General features: G+C 43.3%; 1 protein-coding gene across 1 annotated transcript in view; it reads left to right on the top strand.

Moving 5' to 3' along the window:
• Window positions 1-14,391: 14,391 nt before the first annotated feature.
• OSBP (oxysterol binding protein) overlaps window positions 14,392-24,136 on the top strand; it is a 38,866-nt gene continuing 29,121 nt past the window's right edge. The window contains exons 1-3 of the mRNA XM_051967235.1: window positions 14,392-14,892; window positions 20,283-20,491; window positions 21,901-22,151. Coding sequence (XP_051823195.1) covers window positions 14,516-14,892; window positions 20,283-20,491; window positions 21,901-22,151 — 837 coding nt within the window. The 5' untranslated portion in view covers window positions 14,392-14,515. The remainder of the gene's footprint in view (window positions 14,893-20,282; window positions 20,492-21,900; window positions 22,152-24,136) is intronic.

Genomic DNA, 24,136 nt, shown 5'->3' with positions numbered 1-24,136 from the left:
TGTCTCCAAAAATGTATTTAAGAAGTTGTTGTTCCTCCATTCATTGCTGGAGAATGGCGTCTGGCAGCTGTATGCTGGACGCTGGATTCTTTGGGTCCTCCAGCCCTGGGACCAATATGGATTCCTTGGTCCCAGTATACTTATCTCTGTCTGACTGGATAATCTGAGACGAGAGTCCTGTCCAGTCAATCTTACTCTCCCATTAATAAAAATATTAAAACTCTCTAATCTCTCTCCTGCCTCAGTTTCTCCAGCATTACAACACCTCTGTAGTTTCTAAGTCTAGAGCACTACAAAAAAAGCTGCTAGAAATGTTTTTGTATATATTTGGCCCCTTTCTTCTCCTTTGATTTCTTTGAGATGTAAGCCTAGTAAGAGTAAAGCTAGGTCAAAGGACATGCACAGTTTAATAGCTTTAGGGACATTTTTCCCAAATTACTCTCTGGAGCAGCGGATCCATTCACAGCCCCACCAACAGGACAGCAATGCTCTTTTTCCCCACAGCCCTTCCAACATGTCATTCTTTTTTTGTCAGCCTCAACAATCTGAGGATAGCTGTGATAAAGCCTGGATTTTAATTCACCCAAGTTCTCTGATTCCAGATCTATGGAGTCTAATTCAATCCTTTTACAAATGAGGAAACTGAGACCCAGAGAGAAGAAAAATTATGACTTGCTCAGTATCACAGAGACAATGGCAGAGCTAAAAATCGCTTCTCAATCTGCTGATTCCAATTTAATGTTTCCAACATACCATCCTAACTTGCTTGCAAGTCTGAGGGTATTGACTAGGAAGTGATGATGGAAGGGGTGGAAGGAGCTTTCCTTCCTGCTAAGTCAGGAGCTAATTGTTTTCTGAGGTCCCTTCTAGCTCTAACTTTCCATAATGACTATCAAAACACATAGAAGGCATGGCTCCTGACCTCTAGGATTATACTTTTTATTATTATTATTTACCTTTTATTAAATAATAAAATATTTATTTTATTAATCTGGATATTACCTTTGTTACTCCAATAACTGTCCAAAGGAACATGGATTTATTTCACTTGGAACTGTGTTAAAAAGCCTGATCCAAAGGCAGGTCCCACCTCTTCTTCCCATTCCAACTTAGTGTTCCAGTCTATTTCATAAACAAAAGAACAAGGCTAAGGGGACATTCACCATAGAAAAACTTGGCCAGAAAACCAGGAAAAAGCCGAGTGTGGGCCGTGGAAGGATTACAGGTGTAGCTCATCCCTTCTCTTCAGAAAGTTCAAATGCATCGACTTTTTTGTTCCTGACCCCAGTTTTTCCTGTCACACAAACTTGGAATCACCTTCAATGCCTCCTTCTCTTTTATCCTCCATATTCAATCAGTCACTGATTCCTGTCTGATTTTCCTATTTAATATTCCATCTCTCTCCTCCCACTGTCACCACTCTAGGCTGGGCCCTTATTGACCTTAGTCAGACTGAGACCTGTTAGAGATCTGAGCTGAAAAAGGCCGAGGTCTCCCACTGCGTCCGGGTCCTTCTCCAGTCATCCCGATCCTTATCGGGCCACTGGACCCATAGGAGGGGAAAGTGAGGCAGGTGGCCTTGCCCCGCCCTCCCTGCCTTAAATTCAATTCACTCCATGTCATGGCATCCCCTTCCCTGACGTCATGGTCCCCTTCTAGAACGAAGGACAAATGATAACAACCTGAATTACTGCAACAGCCTCCAAAGTGACCTTGCTGACTTCATTTGCTGTTTGCAATATTTGCAGAGAGCTTTACAAACATTTTAAAACGTTCTTTAAAAATGCTAGCCATTGTGGTTATCGTACTCAGGCTTAACCTGAAGTATGGAGGTGGCTCTGGGGTTAGGGTGGAGAGAGCCACATCTGGAATCAAGAAGATCTGAGTTCAGTTATGGAATATTATTGTTCTGTAAGAAATGACCAGCAGGATGAATACAGAGAGGCTTGGAGAGATCTACATGAACTGATGCTAAGTGAAATGAGCAGAACCAGGAGATCATTATATACTTCAACAACGATACTGTTTGAGGATGTATTCTGATGGAAGTGGATCTCTTCGATAAAGAGAGCTGATTCAGTTTCAATTGATCAAGGATGGACAGAAGCATTTACACCCAAAGAAAGAACACTGGGAAATGAATATAAACTGCTTGCATTTTTGTTTTTCTTCCCGGGTTATTTCTACCTTTCTGAATCCAATTCTCCCTGTGCAACAAGAGAACTGTTTGGTTCTGCATATATATATATTGTATTTAGGATATACTGTAACCTATTTAACATGTAAAGGACTGCTTGCCATCTGGGGGAGGGGGTGGAGGGAGGGAGGGGAAAAATCGGAACAGAAGCGAGTGCAAGGGATAATGCTGTAAAAAATTACCCTGGCATGGGTTCTGTCAATAAAAAGTTATTAAAAAAAAAAAAGAAGATCTGAGTTCAAATGGGACCTCAGAAACCTAGTTACATAACCCTAAACAAGTGGCTTTGTCTTTTTTTTTCAAATAATAGTTTTTTATTTTCAAAATACATATAAAGATAGCTTTTAACATTCACCCTTGCAAAATCCTGTATTCCAAAATGTTCTCCCTCCCTTCCCCTCAACCCCTCCCCTAGATAACAAGTAATTCAATTTAGGTTAAACATGTGCAATTCTTACATACGTTTCCACATTTATCATGTTGCACAAGAAAAATCTGACTTAAGTCTTTCTCAGAATGGGAAGTAAAATGAGTGATTGGAGTAGTATCTCCCTCCCTCTGTAATGAAGTACCTAGTGGGTACAGTGGATAGAAAACTGAACCTGTAGATCTGAATTCAAATCCAGCCTCAGATACTTACTGGCTTTGTGAGCCTGAGCAAGTCACTTAATTCCTGTAAATTGTCTCAGTTCCCTATCTGTAAAATGGGAACATATTAGAGAAGGAAATGGCAAACCATTCTAGTAGATGAAGAATCAGAGGCAACTGAAGAACAAATTATGATTGTCTCCTTTAACTCTCTCATGTAACTTCTGCTCAACAATCTTTCCTGGTTCTCTATTTTCTTCCACTTTCTTTACTTCTAAACTTACTGATTTTCAAAATTTTTCATAATTGATTCCATCACAGCATATCCATCATTTCCTACTACTATTCAACACAACAATGTTTTGGAAAGCATGTCACGGTTTACCAAGTATTTCCATAATACAAACACACACACACACACACACACACACACACACACACAGTATAATATATAATACTTTTAAGCATTATACTTTGTTATTTTTTTAATACTTTATAATACTACCATATGTGCCTTTATCCACACTGTTAATAAAAATGTTAAACAGCACAGGACCAAGCACAGCTCCCTGGGAACCTCCCCCTGGAGACCTCTTGCCACACATACTATATACTAAATTATAACATGAATAGCTTTAAGTATAAATAAATGAATAGCTAGATAGATGACTGAGCTTTGATGGCCTGGCCCCAAATCTCTAGGTTTGCAAGGACTAGGGTTCAATCCTGGTGACCCAGACCCAAGAGCTTCCAGTTCTCTCTTCGGCTCATGCTTTTCCCCTTTGCCCTTTCCCCTTCTATTCCACCAAGTTCCTCAAGTTCTGAGGAAATTTAAATCAAGCTTAGGTACAATTTGCATCTAAGTTCAAATGTGGATAACAGGATCCTCTCCTACAGATATATAATACAGTTATAGATTTCGGGCTTCACCCATCAGAGAAAATACGGCAGACCCCAAGGATACACAGGCCCACATGACCACAGGCAGGTAATGTGAAAAGTTTAATTTGGCAGACTCCTTAGACTCCTCCTAGAAAGTAAAGACAGGTGGGGTGGGGTAGGAGGCCCAGCACTGAACAAATAGGCTCTCTACGGCAAACCCGCACCATCAGAGCAATTCAGCGCAGAATCCTGGAGTGGGCTGAGGAAAGGAGTGGGGTACAGTGGGGAGTGTTCAGGATTTTTTTTTAATAGTTTTTTATTTACATGACATATGGGTGGGTAATTTTTCAGCATTGACCCTTGCGAAACCTTCTGCTCCAACTTTTCCCCTCCTTCCCCCACCCGTGTTCAGGGGTTTTGAGCCAGAATCCGTGGGTTCGGTTCTGAATACTGAATTCTGGCACTTTGTACTTGAGAGACTCTAGGGAATGATCTTGCCTCTGGGAGTCCCTTCCAAGTTCTAAATCTCTGATCTCTTCCATGTCAAGGTAGTGTTCTTCCTTCGCTGAGAGGTATTACCCTGTGGGGTCTATGCCTGACATTGGAGCTTAAAATATTGAGCGAGTATATTTTGCCAAGGTTGGAAATGGCCATTGTCAGGATTGATTGACTCGTGTGCAGAAAAAGAAGCAGAAAGAGTGGAAATGGAAACTCATAAACTCTCCCTTTCAGTTTCACTGAGGCTAATGGAGGCGGCTCATCTTGTCCTTCTCATGCAAGTCAGGTGTGTGTGTGTGTGTGTGTGTGTGTGTGTGTGTGTGTGTGTGTGTGTAGGGGAGCAGGAGGGCTCCCCCTTTTCCCTCCCCCCTTGTCACACTCCAGTCCGGAAGTCTAAGACAGATAAAACCCAGGAAAAGAAAGAACTGGGAGGGAATGTAGGGCTGAGGCAGTTTCCCAGTTCACTCTCACAAAGGAGAGGCAATTCCTGCTTAGAATCTGTCCTCTGTGACCCTCAGTGCCCAGTAATTTTAGGAGGTGGGGATGATCACTCGGGTGAAGTGACTTACACAGATAGTAAGTGTCCTAACCACTGCACCACTTAGCTTCCCCTCAGTCACCAGTGATTTTAAAAGAAGACCAAAAAAAAAGGATTCTTGGAATCCTCACAGCAAAGGTCTATTCCTTCCTCACCCCAACCTCTCAAAATCTCCTGCAGAGGAAAGGTCGGGCTCTGGTATTACCCCAAACCCTTGGGGAAACAGAGCAGGGGTGCCCTACTATAGATAAATTATCTAATTGCAAACCCTCTACAGGGTAAGCAGGGGAAATGTGCTTGTCTAATAATAGCTTTTATTTAAGATTTACAATATGTTTTATATATGTTAGTTCACTTGATTCCCCTGAGAGACAGGTGCTTTTATGATCCCCACTTTACAGCTGAGGAAACAGAATCTTGGAGAGGTTAAACGACTTGGCCAGAGTCTCCCAGCCAATCCCTACAAGAAGTAGGTCTTGAATCAAAGTCTCTCTGTCTCTGAGGCTGGCTCTATGTTTTATCACACTGTCTCTCTGCCTGGCACACAGGCAATAATAACAAATGACTATTGTTGAGGCTTTTCAGCCGCCAATCTTTCGACTCTTTAGGTCCAATGCTTTTCTACCAGGCTAGGCTTGGTTCTCAGATCTCTGCTGTAGCAGAAACCCATTTTCGGAAGGGCCATGTTCCTTCTTATTCTTTTGTCTTCATTTATATTCTCCACTTCCTCCCCCAAAATCTGGAATATTGTCCCTCTCTACATACATATTCATCTTTTGAATCCAAGCTCAAAACACTTCAATCTGCTTCACTCCAATTACTTAAGAGTATTAACCAGCTAGAGCTGAGAAGTTCAAATCTACCCTCAGATACTTCCTAGCTGTATAATTCTGGGCAGGCCCTTCAACCTCTGTCTGCCTCAGTTTTTTCACCTGTCTATACATAGTTCCACAATTATCATGCTGCACAAGAAAAATCAGGTCAAAAAGGGAAAAACAAAAGAGAAAACAAAATACAAGCAAACAACAACAAATAGTGAAAATACTATGTTGTAATCCATACTCAGTTCCCATAGTCCTCTTTTTCTGGGTACAGATGGCTCTCTCCCCCACAAGACCATTGGAAATGGCCTGCCTCCCCTTGTTATTAAAAAAAGCCATGTCCATCAGACTTGATCATCTTGTAATCTTGCTGTTGCCTTATACAATGTTCTCCTGATTCTACTTCATTCAGCATCAGTTCATGTAAGTCTCTCCAGGCCTCTCTGAAATCATCCTGCTGATTGTTTCTATAGAACAATACTATTCCATCATATTCATATACCAACTTATTCAGCCACTTTCCAACTGATGGGCTTCCACTCGGTTTCCAGTTCCATGCCATTCATTCTGTAGCACTTTTAAGACTTACAGGGGACTTTCTCCCTAGCAACTCATGAAGTAGATAAGATATGTATTATCATCCCCATGTTACAGATGAGAAAACTGAGGCATTGAGTTTTTAAATGACTTTCTCATGATTATACAGTAGTGTTTGATAAGGTCTATCAATCCTAGGATGCCCAGCATTGATGAAACTCCAAATAGACTTCAAATAAAAGAGGGGTTGCTTAAAGCTGGTCAGGCTCTTTTATTTTTGAAATATAATTGAAGATTTTAAAACTATACCACACTTCCCTTTTACCCTACTCCACCCTGTACCATCTCTTGTAACCACAAAATCCAGTCAAATAAAATAAAACAACTCATTGGACATGCACGTCAGAGATGTGGCTTCCTGCCACAGATAGTGAGATCTTCCAAATGCTTCCGCTTGTGGATGGCATTGTGCTAGCTACCCTGGAACCCCCATTGTCAGGCTGCCCTCTTGCTTCCTTGGGCAATCTCCTTCCTCTTATCGAATTCCAGGAAATATGGGAGGCTACTTCTGATTCAGCTAATCTAGGAAAGACAAATATAAACATTTTGCTTTCATCATCAACTCTATTGCTATCTGTTGCTCCAGTTCTGTGGAGACATCACAAGACTAGGAGGAAAGGATGTCCCACTCCAAAATGCACAAGGCTGAGGCCTCCATCACTATCTCATTTTCATCTTTCTTTGCCTCCTTAGCACTTAGAGCACTTAATAGGTGCTTAATAAATGCTCTTTGATTTCACTTGATTTTACCTGTGAAGCCATATTTACTACTGCCCAAGAAATCTTTGTTCTTTGCTAGATGATTGTAGATGTCAGGATCATGTTGCATGTGAAAGTGCCCTTCTCTAAGTCTAGAGGAGGCAAGGGTTCAAGAATATCATTGTCCTGTATACTTATTTTGTATGTAATTTATATTTTAACATATTTAACATGTATTGGTCATCCTGCCATCTAGGGGAGGGGGTGGGGAAAAGGAGGGGAAAAATTGGAACAAAAGGTTTGGCAATTGTCAATGCTGTAAAATTACCCATGCATATAACTTGCAAATAAAAGGCTATTAATAAAGGAAAAAAAAAAAGATCATTGTCCTCAAGGTCTCCTTTCAGGCTATGTATATTAGCACATGTAGCTTCTGTATGTTTCTCTGGTATGCTTTGCCTGCTGTGGCCATATCTTGGGCTGAGAAAATCCACTTTTCTGGACTTTCCACTTCAAACCTGAGGACGAAAAAATAACAGGCAAATTTTGCTCCAAGATTACCATTAGATGTTCCTAGAGAGGAGAATTTGTAAATTCACAGGTCCCAGCATGACTCTAGAATCCAGGTCTACTCTGACTTCTGAACTGAAAAAATGCAGAAAAGGGGATTCTGCTGGTTTTCTTAAAGAGTCAACGCTAAAGTATGGTAGCTGTAACAAGATCAAAGCCAACCAAATCATCATGGAGCCAGCCCCAGCCATTGAAACTCAACCCCAAAGGTGTCAAAGAGTAGCTCCAAAGTAGCCAGTTTGTCTGAGACATAATTGGGGGTTATCTTTTGGCTGGTTTCAGATAGGAGAATCTCTGGGATCAAGTTTTGCCCTTGACCCACACCAGCTGTGTAAACCTGGTCAAATTAATTTAACTTCTCAATTATCCCCCAGGTCAGGGGATCTTAAATGTTTTCTACTTATAGACCCCTTTTCTCGTGGGAAACTTTTTCATGACTCTTCCTACCACTGGACCTCTGGAATCCATTAGAATCTCCCTGGGTCATTCTGTCTCCAATAATCCTTTACCAGAAAACCGGAAAAACTAGATGCCGCAGGGATGGGAGCAACAGCAGAGCCATGTGTTCACAGGCCACATGGCAGCACCCCTGCTGGGGAGAACCTGAGACTCCCTACTTAGGAGGCCTGTTGCAGGTCCTGCTTTGAAGGTCACAGGGAAAGAGGCTCATTTGGCCAATTCGTGCATACTTTGAAGAGCAATGTCTCTCCAATCTGTGTCTTCTGGAACTTCCAGATACAAGCTCACCAATTTACATGATCCCAGAACTGGATCCTTGTGGGCCAATCTCCTGCTATATCTATTTAATTTCATCTCATTAGATTCAGTCCATTTTTCTAGACTATAAAGATCTTTTTGGATAAGAGTCTGTTGTCTAAAGTGTCAAATTATTCCCAGTTTGTTGGTGAAATGTAAGGTAGTTAAGGATGGGGAAAATATTAGTTTTTTTCTTCATGCTCCAAACAGAGAGTAGGTGAATTAATAATGTTGAATTGAATTCACATCCCACCTTTGTGGCCAAAAAATTAACAAGCATGGAATTTCTCTTTTATGTAAGTCAACTAATAAAAATGTTGATAAGCACAGGGGCAAGATCTGGGTCCCCTTCTGAATTAGTATGGATCCATTAATGATTATTTGCTAGATATTGTCGATAAGTCTCAATTCCACCTAATCAAGTCAACCAATCAAAAGGCATTTATTAAGCTCCTACTGTATGCTAATCACTTTATTAGGGATTGCAGACACAAAGACAAAAATAAAGCAGTCCCTGTCTTCAAAGGGCTTAGATTTCAACTGTGCTATCTTCTAGTGCTGTTTACAGAAACAGAGCCAATAATTCATACATAAAGATCCCTATAGATGGTGTATTGACTTTTAAAGTGTTATATTATCTACATTTTACTCTATTTTTACTTATTTGCTAAATAAGCAAAAAATAAATAAATAAATAAAACATACATTTTAATTTGGTTCAGGAGACACTCAAGATTGCTGTGGGTTTCGTGTTCCACATTTCTGTTCTAGTACATTTTATTCTGTTTTATACATGAGGATATCACAGTCATATCCTTTTTTTTTTCTCCTAAGAAATAAATTTTATTAATGTCTTTTTTTATATCATTAAAAACTTCCCCATTATTTCCCCTTCTCCCCATCCCAGAGAACCATCATATGCATGTGTGTGTGTGTGTGTGTGTGTGTGTGTGTAAATACACAGAGCAAATAAAGAAAACAAGAGAAAAACATCAGCAACGCTAAGCACACATCACAAAAGTCTGAAAATATGTGAAATATAGCACCCACATGCCTTCCCATCTCAGCAAAGGGGTGAGATTGGAGTATCTTCTCATAGCTCTTCCTTGGACCTATGTTTGTTCTTTGAATTTCACAATATTTACTTTGATTTTTTGTGTGTGGTTGTTTTTTCTGTTGACATGCTTGTCATCATGGTGGTTTTCTTGGCTCTGTTTACTTTACTCTGCACCCATTTATGTAGATCTTTCCATGTGTTCTCTCTTCAACATATCAACCATTTCTTATAGCACAATAATATTCCTATATATTCATGTGCCACAATTTGTTTGGCCATTTCCCAGTCAATAGATAGCTACTTTGTCCCAAATTCTTTATTTTCACAAGTGTTGCTATATTTTTACATATATAAGGGCTTTCTTTTTTATCAATAGCCTCCTTGGTATATAAGTCTAGTTAAAATTATTTTGATAAACTTATTAGATAAAATTATTTTGAGTAACTTATGGCTCCCTATCCCTATCCCAACATCGAAAATACAAAATCCGATTTGGCATTCAGTTTTTCAGACTCTAGACCCTTGCTACCTTTCCAGTCTTATGCCTTATCACTCATGATATGCTCTGATCCAGAGAAAAGGCATCAGTTTACTGGCTGATTAATATAAACTCCACTCTCTCTCTTGGATCTGGACATTTTCTCTAGCTATTCCCCAGGCCTGAAACACTCTCCCTTCTCAACTCCTCATGATTTCCCCAACTTGAGTCCCAACTAAAATTCTGTTTTGTACAGGAAGCCTTTCCTAGCCCTTCTTAATTCTAGTGCCTTCCCTCTATTATTTCTTATTTATCCTATAGAGAGTTTGTTTGAATATAATTGAATGCTATTTCCCCTATTAGATTGTGAGAACTTCTTGAGGGCCAGGGACTTTTACCTCTTTTTGTATCCCCAGCACTTAGCACACAGTGCCTGGTACATAGTAAGTGCTTAATAAATGTTTACTAATTAGTCTGCTTAAGGAAGTTGTAATATTATCAGGTGGGTGTCACAGCATAATATCATTCACTACAAAAACATCTGGATGACCTCACCACCCACAGAGCATCCCTCTATAACTTGGACTCTGTAATGGATCTTTTCCATCACAGTAGTGAACTTTGAAGCACAAATGTCACACTGTGCCTCTCTTACCAGTCATTTTCAGAGGGCCAATGAACAGGGTGATTTTTATTTTTACATCTTCTGAGGAATCTTAAATTTTTATGCCTGCATGTGTGGATGCGAGACACTCGTTGAACAGAACACGGTAAGAGGGGTGGGCTTTAATTAAAAGGATTGGTCAGAATTCAACAGGGGGCGGGATGGTATTATAAGTATATAGAAGAGTGTGAATAGGAACCAAAGTTCTAAGGCCCAGTGTGTTGGTCAAACCAGTCTGGCTGCACCATAGAGTGGACTGAGGGCAGGATACAGTTAGAGACACAAAAGCACGGCTGGCTCTGGGTTATAGAGAGAAGATAAAAGAGTCCCTTTATTCTGGAGGCAATAGGGAAACAGCAGATTTTTGAGCAGGGGAGTGAATGACCTCACCACATAATAGGAGATTATTCTGGCAGCACAATGAAAGATGGCCTGGAAGGGCCAGTGGGAGGAAGCAGAAAGACTTTTTGCAGCAGGGTGGGGGGAGTGTGTGATGGAGTCCTTTTCAAGAACACTAGTAAGAAGAGAGAGCAACAGGGAAATGTTGTTATTGTTTGTCTTTCATTCTCAAAAAGAATCATGACATCAGGGAGGGCATGCCATGACATCAGAGTGAATTGGATGGAAGTGAGGGTAGGGGCTATGCAAAGTCACCAGTCTCACTTTCTCTTCCAGTGCCACAGAAATAGAAGCGACAGGATGGACACTCAACCGGACATGATGCATGAGATCAGGAAGAATTAACGATAATCTGATTTATCACACAGGAAACTGGTATTGGATGGTGCCCAAATTAGTAGTCAGAAAGAGAAAGTAGTTTAGGACTGGAGGATAAAAAGCTTAATTCAAGATAACTTGAAGTATCCATAGAACATCAAGATAGAGTTGTCATGGGATTATCTGGGCAGAATTGGGATACACAAGGTGGTGAGCTGTCCTGACGTCCCAAAGGAGTTGTATAAACCTGACCTATAATTATGGAGAGTGTCCTATTCCAAAGTATGTATCTAATAAACATCTGTTGAATGAGTGCCCATCAGAATTTACAAGATTGTAAGATCTTTGAAGGTGGTAGTTATTCTGTCTGATTTCATCTTTCTAATCACAATAACTCACAATTCTATAAGGCTTTAAAGTTTACAAAGGACTTACATTATGGTGAAGCAGGAATTATTAAGACTTTTATCTTCATTTAGCAGACGGGCAAACTCAAGTTTGGGCAAGATTAATTAACTTGGTTATTCAAGAGCATATGTGAAGAGCTGGCCATGGCAGACAGATTTTTTTTTGATAAATCACAACTATAATTCACACTACGGGAAATTCAGTTGGAAGGGTTGGGGAGTCCCAAAGGTTAGGTATATAGTTCCACCAGAAAATTCCCCTAGAAGTAGACAGGTAAGGATAACAATGGAGAGCAGGGATGGGACAGAACAAGGAGATAAAAGAAGGAAAGTCCCCTCATTATAGAATATAGACCCTGTAGAGGAACAAGATTCTGGGGCTAGCTGGAAGTGGGAGAGAACGAAGTGGCCCTTTGGCAAAATGAGGATTTCTGCTCCCAGGTCAAGGCCTTTTGACTACTTCAGGTTACCATTATATCTCTAGAACCTAACACAATATTCTGGTTTTAGTGCTCACAGTCGTGGCCTTTTGGTTCATTTTAAATTAACTTTTTCTTCCGATTTTCACTCTCTCTCCTCCCTACCAATGGAAAATCAAAAAGGTATCATAGTCTGTGGTGTTCTCTTCTTTTTTATAATATATGATGGTTCTTTCTGTGAGCAGGTTTCTTAGAGAGGTTTTCTGGAGGCAGCCTTAGTTTCGGTTCAGAGTAATACTCACTCCAAATGCAGCCAGGTGTTAAAACTTCAAATCTTTTATTGTCTTTTTCAACATATCTCACTCCTTGGTTCCAAGAGCTCTTGCAGCTTGTCTTTTAGCTCTTCCAGCTTCTGCTCAACTCCGATTTGGGGTTTCTCAATCTCCAACTAACGCTCCCATCTCAATCTTTTCAACTGAACTCTCCCGACTCTTGGTTTCAGTGGAGAAGGGAAGGAGAGCCTGCATCACTGAGATAGGATGAATGAATCTGGCTCCGCCTCTGAGAGTGGGCTTCTGTCCCTGGCTCTGAGAGCTTCTTTTTTATATGCTGTACACTGAGTACACACCAATCATTATATCAAGGGGAAACCATTATTTGTTGTAGGATTAAATCAATTCTAAACTAGATTTAAACATTGTCTCCTCCATTCCACTTAGTACCTTGTTTCAAGTTCCGGCCCATAACATCTCCTTGTAGGATCAGATCAATCATGCTGAACCAGGCAAAATGAGATAATTATGGTCTCTATCAATTCTAATGACTTAACTCTTTGTAAGGATTCCAACAATAGTCAAGCAAAACAAGTATCTGGGCTGTCCATGCCCAGCAATGTTCCTTCTTTGCCCTGAGAGACGGACAGCAGATCTGCAATTTTGATTAGTCTTTGCTTTGTTGATCAGGTTCTAAAGTCTTTGAAAGTTGCTTTTCTTTACACACGGTACACTTGGTACTGGTACTGAATTCCACTATGAATCAATTCACACAAGTCTTCTCACAATTCTCTCAGGCTGTCCCTGTCATGACAATCTTTTGTTGAATGAAGGAATAAATGGCGTTTGAGTTTACACTAAAGAGCTGATTCTGTCTCCAAGAGTTGTTTAAAGGCAGGAGAAGTGGGGGAGGAGTAAGGATGGGGTCTGGGATGAGGAATCAGTCTAGGAAATGGAGAAAGGAGGGGGAAGAGAAGAGGGAATGGCAGGGAGGAAAGAGTAGAGGAGACGGAAGAAGGGAGAAAGACGAGGGGAGAGAGGAAAGAAAGGAGGAGGGGAAGGAGGAAGGTGGAGGGGAGGGGAAGGAGGAATGGGAGAGAGGAGAGGGGAAGGAGAGGGGAGAAAGAAGAAGAAGGACAAGGGAGACAGGAGAGAAGGGTGGGAGAAGGGGGAGGGGTATGAGAGCAGGGGAACAGAGGAAGGAGGGCGGGATTGGGGCGGGGCGCACACGAACTAAGGGATGTGGGCGTGAGCAAGAGGAAAGCTTTGGTCTGGGAACAGGCCCTGCCCATATCTGCGCTTTTGCATTTATCCCCGAAACCCAGGTGATGAGAAGCCCCGGCCTATATCAGAGGATTCTGGAGCCCCGAGTGGGTAGGGGCGCCTCTGAGGTTTCCACCCTAGAGAAGGCAAGAAGCAGACAAATCCATCGAGAGAAGGCCCCGCCTGCATCGCGCCTGCGCCAACCCAGGCGTCTCTTCCCCTATCCGATTCCCCCGAACCGAAGGAAATCACACCCACAACACTGTTCCCAGCTCGGATTGGCTGCTCCGGAACCAGAGCTGCTATTGGTCAGCATCAACAGACCCAATCTGTCAAGACCCCGGAGCCAGTAATCTTGGCTTCCAAGGTTCCGCCTCCTCCCTCGGGCAGGCGTCCCCTTCAGCTCTTGGGTTCCGAAATGTCTCTTTGCCGCTTAGTGAGTGGCAACAACATTCACCAATAGAAAGTGAGGATGCAAAAAACTCCTACCCACTAGGAAGTTGATTGGCTCAACGAATGTTAGAGTAAGCCGGAGCAGCAGGTGCCCACCAACCAATCAGTGAGGGCGGAAGAGGGTATGAGGAAGGAATGATGAACGGGGTGACGTGGCGGTGACGGACACATAAACTAAAACGAGTGGCGGAAACCGGGGCCAATCACTTACGCAGCTGGTTGGTCCCGTTCCCTCTTCCTCTGTGAGTATGGACTACTTCCAATGCCCAGGACCAATGAACCAGGGCTTGGGTATGATTGGCTTCCCTGCCACCCAATCCACGGAGTCTCTGGCGGAAGTGTCCCACCCAGGTGTACTTTGGGGTGGGGTCATTCGACCAGCTTGGGAAATGCGCCAATGGCGAGGAGCAACTAGTTGAGTGGCAGCTGCACGCACCAATGGGAGATCATCGGCGCTGTGGCTGGTCCCACCTTCCGGCCGCTGGACAGGCGGGGCGTGGACGTTGCGCGGCGGCGGCTGCTGCGCTCTCTGTGTGAGTGTGTGAGTGTGTGTGTGTGTGAGACAGAGAGAGAGAGGGAGTCCGGGTGTTGCCGCTGCCGCTGCTGCTGCGGGGCCGCCGGGGCCGGTGTCTGGGGGTGATGGCGGCAACTGAGCTGCGGGGAGTAGTGGGGCCCGGCCCGGCGATGGGCGCCGCGCCAGGCGGCGGAGGCTCGGGACCGGCCGCAGCTGGAGGAGGAGGACGCGGTGACTCCGGGCCCGGGTCAGGAATAGCTCCGGGCCCCGCGACGGCCGCGTCGGGAGGAGGCCCTGGAGGGCCAGGCCCCGTGGCCACGACCGGGGGAGGGTCGGCGGCCGGCCCCGCCCCGGCTCCGCCCACGGGGGGCTCGGGCGGAGGGGCTGGGGGCTCGGGCTCCGGCTCGGCCCGGGAGGGCTGGCTCTTCAAATGGACCAATTACATCAAGGGCTACCAGCGGCGCTGGTTCGTGTTGAGCAACGGGCTCCTCAGCTACTACAGGTTAGTCCGGCGCCTGAGCTCGGCGTTCAGGGCCCCTGCCGCCCGCCCCTTCCTCGGGCCCACCCCCTCCTCCTACCTCCGACCCCCCCACCCCTCGCACTGGGAGGAGAAGGGAAACTGAGGCCCCGACCGGGCCAAGGTCACTCAGACAGCAAGTGGGGGCCCGGGGGCCCCAGTCCTCCCCACCGTAGTGACTTTGACACGGCCACACGCGCACTCACACCCGCTCGGGCCGAGGCACCCCTGCTGATCTCTGGGGCACCCCGTGTTGGGTACTGCCGCCCCATAGAAACCCAAAGTGGGGCTTGGCCCGTGCCGGGAGCAGCTCAGCAAATGCTGATGGCCAAACTTTCTGCCACGAGGCAGTGACCCAGGCCAGCCACGGACCCTGTATGTGGACAGAACCCCGAGTCCTCCCGGGGTCACAGGGCCCCCCGTTCCTTCTGGGTTGAGACTCCTTGGCAGAGCTGTAGTCCCATTGAACCCCTACCCCAGACCCAAGCATCACCCAGAAGACACCCAGGCTTACCTATAGTCACCTGCCATTCATTGGTTATGTTCCGTTGTTATTCTATGACACCCGGTTTAGTTTCACTTAGGCCAGTCCACTTGACCCTACATACTGCCTGAATAACTCCAGACACACAAACACACACATGTGACCTGCCAGGAAGAATCAACACATGTATGTTCTCTTTAAACTGGTTTTATCATCTCAATAAATATGATTACTCTTTAGAAACTGAGACATTCTGTGCGACTTCAGAGAACAACAAAACATCAGAGCTAGAAAGGGCTGTAAACATCTTCCCTCTTTCCATTCCCTCCAATCCTTTGGATTTTAATTTTTCTATCCTTCTCAGTTTAATCTATCCTCCACCTCACCTTAAACAAAAAGACCTTTCCTATCAAAAATGATGTTCCTACTGCATTCAGTACTCTTCCTCACTTAAGATTTGCCAGAATTTTGCCTTCCCTCTTTTGGGATTTATGATTGGCCCAAGAAGAGGGGTCCCCTTTCACCTCTACTATTTAGTGATCAAAGTTATGGAATCTCTGGGTCCAAGGGCACCCCAGACACTATATAGTTTAACCAGGAAGCAGGATTCTTCTCCACTTCTCATTTGTCTTCAGAGCTCTCTCACTGCTCTATAGAGTCCTGTCATTCTTCACCCTGAAATTCTCTGCTTAGCTACTTGTAGGCCATTTTGTTATGATCCCACCTGTTAGTGGTTCATTGGATTAGTGGAGGTATCCAGTAGTAACGCCGGCTCTTTTACACAGTACTCTTGTCTTTTCCACAGGCCTAACAATCCAAACCTAACCCTGCAGTTCTGCACAACACATTAAGGTTACCCAACAACACACCTCCAGGAATAACTAGACCTGGAGTGGCATAGTGGAAAATCTCACTGGTGCCAGAGTCAGGAAGACCTGGGTTCAAATTTGACCTCATCGACTTACTAGTTGTGTGATTCTGAGCAAGTCCCTAACTCTGACTGCCCTAAAACAAACAAATACAAAACCTGGTAGACAGCTACCATCTAAGTGCATAATCTGGCAAATTAGTCCTTAAAAGGGACAGACACTATCCCTTCTTACCCCTCCGCGCCCCATTGCCCAGACCCTTTTTTGATGTTAGTTATATTCAGTGCAACTGAAAAAGAGGAATCCAGATAGTCTTGACTAGCTCTCCAAAGTCAAGTTTGAGTCCTAGTTCAGTTGAATGGAAGTATTCAACAGAAGACAATGGGTTAGTGACCTTTAATGATTACATTCATAAATCTTGGGTATTGAATGTACTTTAGTGGGTGGGTCATATAAATTGCTTAACAAATGTTTGTTGGATTTGAATTAGGGCCTTTTCCAAAATCCTATCCACTTCAGGGTTCAGGAAACTGGTGGCTCACTGTATTGTGGCAGTGTAGCACTAGGTAGCCAACTCTGCATTTTTGCTCCTTCCTGCTAGTCACTCGGCTAGCAGTCACATTTTTCTGCATCCTGTCATATTTCCTAAAGCAGCCTGAGTAGAGGGCAAATTTAGACTTACTTGAATTTTTTGCCTCACCTCATCTGATCCCCTTCCGCTCCAAAAAATGGCATATGAACAAGGAAGCTTTGACTTCTGTGGTGATCTTTCCTGACCTAGATTCCTGCCAATTCCATTTAGTCTGCTGGGTCTTGTACATCTCTGTAACCTTATTGTCAGAGTCCCAGAGAAGTTTGTTTCTGACTGCAAATAACAGTATAACCTAAGATATATTGAGATACAAATGTAGATCAGTGGTTCTCAAAGTATAGTCTGGGGATCTTTGTAGATCCCTGAGACTCAAGAAAGTTGTGAGGGCAAGACTAGTAATAATATAATTTTACTCAAAGGTTTTCATTTCTAGTACTGTAGACTCCAGTAGGTATCTACTTTAACAAAAGAGTAAGATGTCCAGAGACCAAAAAGGTGGAGAACTGATGCTCTAGATCAGGGGTCCTCAAACTACGGCCCGTGGGACAGATGCGGCAGCTGAGGACGTTTATCTCCCTCACCCAGGGCTATGAAGTTTCTTTATTTAAAGGCCACAAAACAAAGTTTTTGTTTTTACTATAGTCCGGCTCTCCAACAGTCTGAGGGACAATGAACTGGCCCTCTATTTAAAAAGTTTGAGGACCCCTGCTCTAGGTAGACCTTGTCCTCCAGAGAATTGTGCTCACATGCCATCTAGCTCCCAAGCTCTTCAGTTGTCATCCAGAACAGCACTTGGGGCCACATCACAGTATTGCTTCTTAGCCATGCCCTCAGCGAGATTCCCAGCTCTGTCAGCTTTCAGCTGTGAGATGTTTGACAAATCATTTACCATCTCAGGCTTTGGGGATAAGATTTGTACTGTCTCCTTCCAAGGGCAGCAGTGAGGAAAGAGTTTTGTAAAGCCCCGGATGTGTAAACTGCTTTTTAATTACATCTGCCCCTTCCAAAGTAATCGCTCGGAGGTTAGTCAGACTTTTTTACACCCATTCTTCTTGAAGTCTTGTCTTTCCTTGTTCTTGCAAGTCGGGTTCTCGGCCCTCATTCACCAACCACCAGGATGTGTCTTTTTTTTTTTTTAATTTTAATAGCTTTTTATTTACAAGTTATATGCATGGGTAATTTTACAGCATTGACAATTGCCAAACCTTTTGTTTCAATTTTTCCCCTCCATCCCCCCACCCCCTCCCCTAAGATGGCAGGATGACCAATACAAGTTAAATATATTAGAATATAAATTAAATACAAAATACGTATACATGTCCAAAACGTTATTATCGGACTCTGAAATATTGTACAGTTAGCCTGTGAAGGAAATCAAAAATGCAGGTGGGCAAAAATATAGGGATTGGGAAGAATGGGTCTTTATATGTATATATTGCAGTCTAGGGCTTGGAAATGAAGTGTCTGTTTGGATGTCTAGATTTTCAGGTGTAAATCCTCTGCCCAGGGTTCTATGATCTCAACTATATTTTTTAAGGAAAAAACTTTCAGGCTAGGAAATGCCATTTAATACCTGATTCTTTTAAGAACTCCCCAGTCTCATATGCTTCATGACTCTCCTTATTCACTAGGCATTTAGAAGCAGGCACGGGAACCCAACAGAACTGAATTGAAGGAGCCTCACTTAAGGGCCCTTGAAAACCACAATCCTCTGATGGTCAGAAAAAACTTTGTAAATACTAAGTGGTTATTTGGGGGACATCCCACTGGTACGAGAGATTCCCATGAAGTAGCTTGCGGAAGTTGCCAAACAAGGAATGTGATGGAGGGGCCAGGTGGTGCCCTTGGAAGGCTGAGCTGGGTGTCAGCTGTGGGCCCGCAATTGGGCCTGTATTATTCATGGAGTAACTGAAGCCTGCGGGGGGTGCAAATAGCCTACCGCCGGGGCTCATGTTACGTGCGGATCAGGTAGAGGGGAGGGAATGCACGGTCTGTTCAGAAGGCTCACTTTCTTTCACAGTCCGAGGGGGCAGGGGGAGGGGAAGACACCAATCCTCCCGAGCAGGAAGAGTAAGCAAACTATTTTCACCCCCCAGAGCCTTTTTTGGAGAAGGGGGTGCAGTATGTTCCCTTTTTGGCATGTAGGAATTCAGGACATTCCAGGTGTGTTTGTTCTCTTAACTGAGGAGAAAGAGCTAGGGGTTGGCCAGGGACTTTGATCTCTTGGTGTTCTTGGGCTGGACAGAGCAATCTCAGTAACCAGGGTGCTTTCTGTTGGTCGGGCCTGATCAGTGAATAGCTGGAGAGTAGAGAATTTGGCATTGGGAGCCTTGCACATTTCTGTTCCCCCGCAAATATATAGATTTAACCGAGGCTTATTATTTAATGAAACATCTCTTGCTGGTTGTTGTGTCGCCGAGCTGTGCAGTAAAGCTCCAGAAGTTAGTGCTATTAATAGAGCTGCCAGTCAGGGAGCTCAGGGGAACTTTTTATACCAACATCAGAAATGGGTCTGCAGAATCTCACCTAGCTAGGAAGAAATAAGAGTGCTTTAGGACTTCTCATCAAGAGTCTGCGGGTCTTAGGGAGGAATCTATAACAAAAAACAGTGTCTGGTACTCCCCTCTCCCCTACTGGGGGAAAAAAAATGTTTACTTCAGGCTAAGAAGCAACTTCACACTGCATTTGCCAAGCTTTATTTCAAAAAGTTCTGAGAGGCTTTTCACACCTTGCTAACACAAGCCTTGAATTGAGCATGGTATTAGAACCCAGGCTGAGAGTTTTCCACTTGTCTCCTCTTTATCTCATTGAAACTGTTGCAGAGGTTGACTAGGGGAGTGGATACTTATGCCTAACACATTATAAGTAACAAATCTATTTCATAAAACACCTTGGAAGGTGCTACATCTTAATCTTAGCCCTACAAGACATTGTGAGAAGTAACTAAAGTACTTAGGCGTTGTTACTTCTTCAATAAAAATTCTACTGCTAACCGGAGGAATGACAGTATCAGTCATTCTCTAGTGACTTGGAATTAGAATTTACAGTCATGGAAGATTACCCTCCATATCCTACCATGCATTTTAGAATCAGACAGATAAACCAAAAAACCCTTACAGGAATATGCAGGTTTGTGAGCCTACTGTCTTTTCAAATGTCTTAGACACAGGGGTCCTCATACTAGGGCGGGCCAGATGCTGCAGCTGAGGACATTTATCCCCCTCACCCAGGGCTATGAAGTTTCTTTATTTAAAGGCCACAAAACAAAGTTTTTGTTTTTACTATTGTCCGGCCCTCCAACAGTCTGAGGGACAGGGAACTGGACCCCTATTGAAAAAGTTTGAGGATCCCTGTCTTAGAGTATTGAAAGAGAATGGGATGTGATGAGGGATAGATTTTACCTGGCTTCTCTTTTCTTTTCTTGGCATAGATCAAAAGCAGAAATGCGGCACACATGCAGAGGAACCATCAACTTGGCCACAGCCAATATCACCGTAGAGGATTCTTGCAACTTCATCATCTCCAATGGTGGAGCTCAGACCTACCACCTGAAGGCCAGTTCCGAAGTGGAGCGGCAGCGCTGGGTGACAGCCCTGGAACTGGCCAAGGCAAAGGCTGTGAAGATGCTTGCAGAGTCAGGTAAGTGTGGGTAGAAAGGAAGGAGAGATGCCCTTGGGAGCTTCCTTTTTAGGCTTTGGCCCCATCGAGCTCTGCTGATTAGATCTTAAAGTTGATCTGCTGTTGCCTCGTATCCTTTAGGTACCCTTCCCTCAAGTGTCTCTCATCCCAATATCAATATTCTTCTAGATGTATTCAGCCAAGAATTTTTCTCTTTTTAATGTAAATTGTCTGATACTTTAAGAAACACTTTTGACGGATGACTTAATCTTTGAGTCACTACAAACCCACAATCTGGATCCATTAAGCATTTTCACTTATTTCTTACTTCGCTGTTGTAAGATTTGGTTTCTGAATTCGTTAATTATTCATTGCATCCTAAGTCCCATATCTCAGGCTTGATGGCATCTTCTGACTCTATTTGACTATTTGATTCCAAATCATTGGACATAATATAAATCTCAGCAGTTTCCTTAAAACAGTAATTGCAGACTTCCTGCCTGAAAGCCCCATTGCTACCTTGGTGTCTATAAAGTGAATTATATTTGTATGCTCTTGATTTTTCATCCACACAGTCCTCTAGGGAAATTGGCAAAGTACCCCACTTGGACATTAGTGATTTTAGACGAGTCGAATTGGATGGTTACTTGTAGACTAAGTTAGGATGGTTATTTATTTATAGGGCTGTTTTCTCCTCACCACCATGCCATTTTTAGGGTTCATATAGCAAAGACAGCACATTTTTGTATGTTTAGACATGTATTCATGTTTAAGATTCCATTTGAATTTGGGCTTTTCTCCCTTGTCAGAGAGACAGAGGTTTTGGGTTTTTTTTTTTTAATCACTTTTTAATGCTAACTTAAGTGAGCTGTTATGCTCCTCGGGCTGATGATCAATAAGGCTAGTGATTTTTAGAAGTAAACTTCATTTTCTATTCCTATGTAATGAGCATAGAACTACCTTATGTAATTTCCCAGGTCTCAGATGAATATCCTTTGAAATCTGACCCCTGAGCCCACCTTTGTTAGCGGTAATGTAGTTCCACTTCTGAATTTTGTGATGTGGACTTTTGTCCACAAGAAATTAGACTGAGATTCTCAACTCATTTCATACAGGGCCCACCGAACAACCAACAGATGGTAGTGGATTTTCAGTAACAGTCAGCTTGGGCTGGATTGGAACCGGCAAACTAGAGGTAAAAGGCTCTAATAACCCACTCCTGAGCTCAGGAGCTGTTGAGCTCTCCCTTCCTCATCCCTATCCTGTAATCAGGAACTCATCTAGTCTCACAAGGGCCTGTAAGTTGGTGAGAGCTCTGAACATGAAAAGCACCAGTTTTAGGTGTGTCCAGAGTTGGTGTACTCCTGGCTGGTTCCCTGGCAAACATGTCCCAGCTCGGAATCACTTCATTTGTTTTGTTTCTCCCACAGATGAATCAGGAGATGAAGAGTCGGTTTCTCAAACTGATAAGACAGAACTGCAGAATACTCTCCGGACCCTCTCCAGCAAAGTGGAAGATTTGAGTACATGCAATGACCTGATCGCCAAGCATGGCACAGCTCTCCAGCGCTCCCTCAGTGAGCTAGAGTCCCTCAAATTGCCTGCTGAGAGTAATGAAAAGATCAAACAGGTCAATGAGCGTGCTACACTCTTCAGGATCACGTCCAATGCCATGATTAATGTAAGTGTAAACCTCATACCATGTGGCCCCTTGATCCCTTTCCTGACTAGAATATAAACTCCTGCATATATGCTGAAATTGGAGCCTCCCTCGCATAGAACATCAGACTTCGCTTCACTGCTCCTGGAACTAGAATTACTAGGCTTGTTGTTTTAAAGGGGAACAGGGTGCCCAGCTGAAATGACCCTTTTATATCCTGCTCAGGTAGTCAGAAGGGCTCAGGGCACCTAAAGTAAAGCTTGCTTTCTGTCCTGCTTGTGCATTTGGCCCAGAGTGGAGTAAGCTGGTCTGGTAGATAAAGTGTTAGCGGAAACCTTAGGAAGCTTGAGGACGCTGTCCAGTTTCACTACTTGCTTTCAAAGGTAATCCAAGGTTAGGGGAAAAAAAATCCTTTCTACTTTGAGAACCCTTCTGTAAGTGGGGAGGTGGTGTTTCCTGCTGCAGATGGATCTTATTGGGAGAATCAGCAAAGTGGAGAAAATGCTTCCTCTGCTCTGTAAGGTAACAAATGCTAGGTAGCTACCAAACTGCCCTGTGGCCTTTATGACCGGCAGACGCTACGGACAAAAATACAGAGGGGCCAACGGAGAAGCTGTCTTGTTAGAGGGATCATGGACAGGAGGAAGATTTTGAGAAGAACATCATACAGGTTTTCTCCTCTTAAATGAAATGAAGCCATGATGAGGGAAAAGTCACTAGGCTTGAAGCTGGGTACCAGGTTTGAAGCTTACTCTGCTCTCTGTTGTCTCTGCCTTGGGAAAAGTTGCATCCCTACTCCAGGCCTCAGTTTCCTTATCTGTAAAAGGGGAGAGTTGGATGAAAAGACATAAAGTTCCCTTCTTTTTTGAAATTCTGTGTATCTATTTATTTCATGTTTCTAGTTTCAGGAGTATTCTTTAGAAATGTGCTTACAGTTAGTCATAACTTCTACATAACTCTGTTTTTCTTATTGGCAGGACAAATGTAAATTAAATGGTTTCAGTTATTCCCTTTATTACTGTGTGTGCCAGTAGCTTATGTTTTCATATTATTTTTCGTAAATGTTGTAAATAATGCTGTAAATGAATCTTATAAGTTAGAATGTCTTTCCAACTCTTTGGGCCTGGTGAATTTCTGCATTAAAAGGCCAATTCAGATGCCACCTTCTCTAAGAAGTTTTCCTTGATATCTCTCATCAATAATAGACTTCTTTTCCCATAATATTTTGATCATACTCTTTTATGCTGTATAAATATAGTAAGAGTTGGCACCAGGGCTTTCCAGTTAATGAGCTCATCTGATCTTCATGACAGTCCTGGGAGATGAATACTGTGAGGATTTTCTCCATTTTGTAAATGACAAAATTGAGGCTCTAAGCAGCTCAGTGACTTCCCCCAGTCCTTACCTAGCACTTTTAGGTGCATGCAGTAGGATTTTAATAACTGTTCAACTTGAGTTGAGAATTCTCTAAAGCTCAGAATCTAGTAAGAGAACTACTTGTTGGAGCTATCTGCTCAAGAGAAAGAAATGAAGAGAGATGCCTCCCTCAGTCTTTCTGACTCCCAGATTCATTGTCTTTCTTTCTCCCAAACAACTTGTTTTTTAAAAGGTATCCCCTGACTTCATTAATTCTCTTGTGACAAAGTCTTTGTAGATAAAAAAGGTAGGTGATTAAGTCAGTAGCAAATAAGCACATGTGGAACTTTTCCTAAAAGGAATGCTAAGAAGCAAGGCCAGTGATGTGGTGGTATGGGGTAGCTAGTGCTAGGCTTGGAGTCAGAGAAGAGGCGGGGGTTGCTTCCTACCTCTGCTATATTTTGGTTGTATGGCTGTGGGCGAATCTCCAAAGCTCTGAGTCTCTGTTTCCTCATCTATAAAATGGGGACAGTAACAACTGTCGTAGTTAGTGTCAAGAGGCAGTATTTTTGTTCAGGCTTTCTCTTGGCTCAAGGCCAGCATTCACTCTCTTAGGTCATGCTACCACTCTGCTGTTCTTGAGAGTTATA

The sequence above is a fragment of the Antechinus flavipes genome, chromosome 6 (genome assembly GCF_016432865.1).
Source record: "Antechinus flavipes isolate AdamAnt ecotype Samford, QLD, Australia chromosome 6, AdamAnt_v2, whole genome shotgun sequence".
Lineage (NCBI taxonomy): Eukaryota > Metazoa > Chordata > Mammalia > Dasyuromorphia > Dasyuridae > Antechinus > Antechinus flavipes.
Note: the sequence above shows the minus strand (reverse complement) of the source record. Positions and strands in the feature narration are given on the sequence as shown.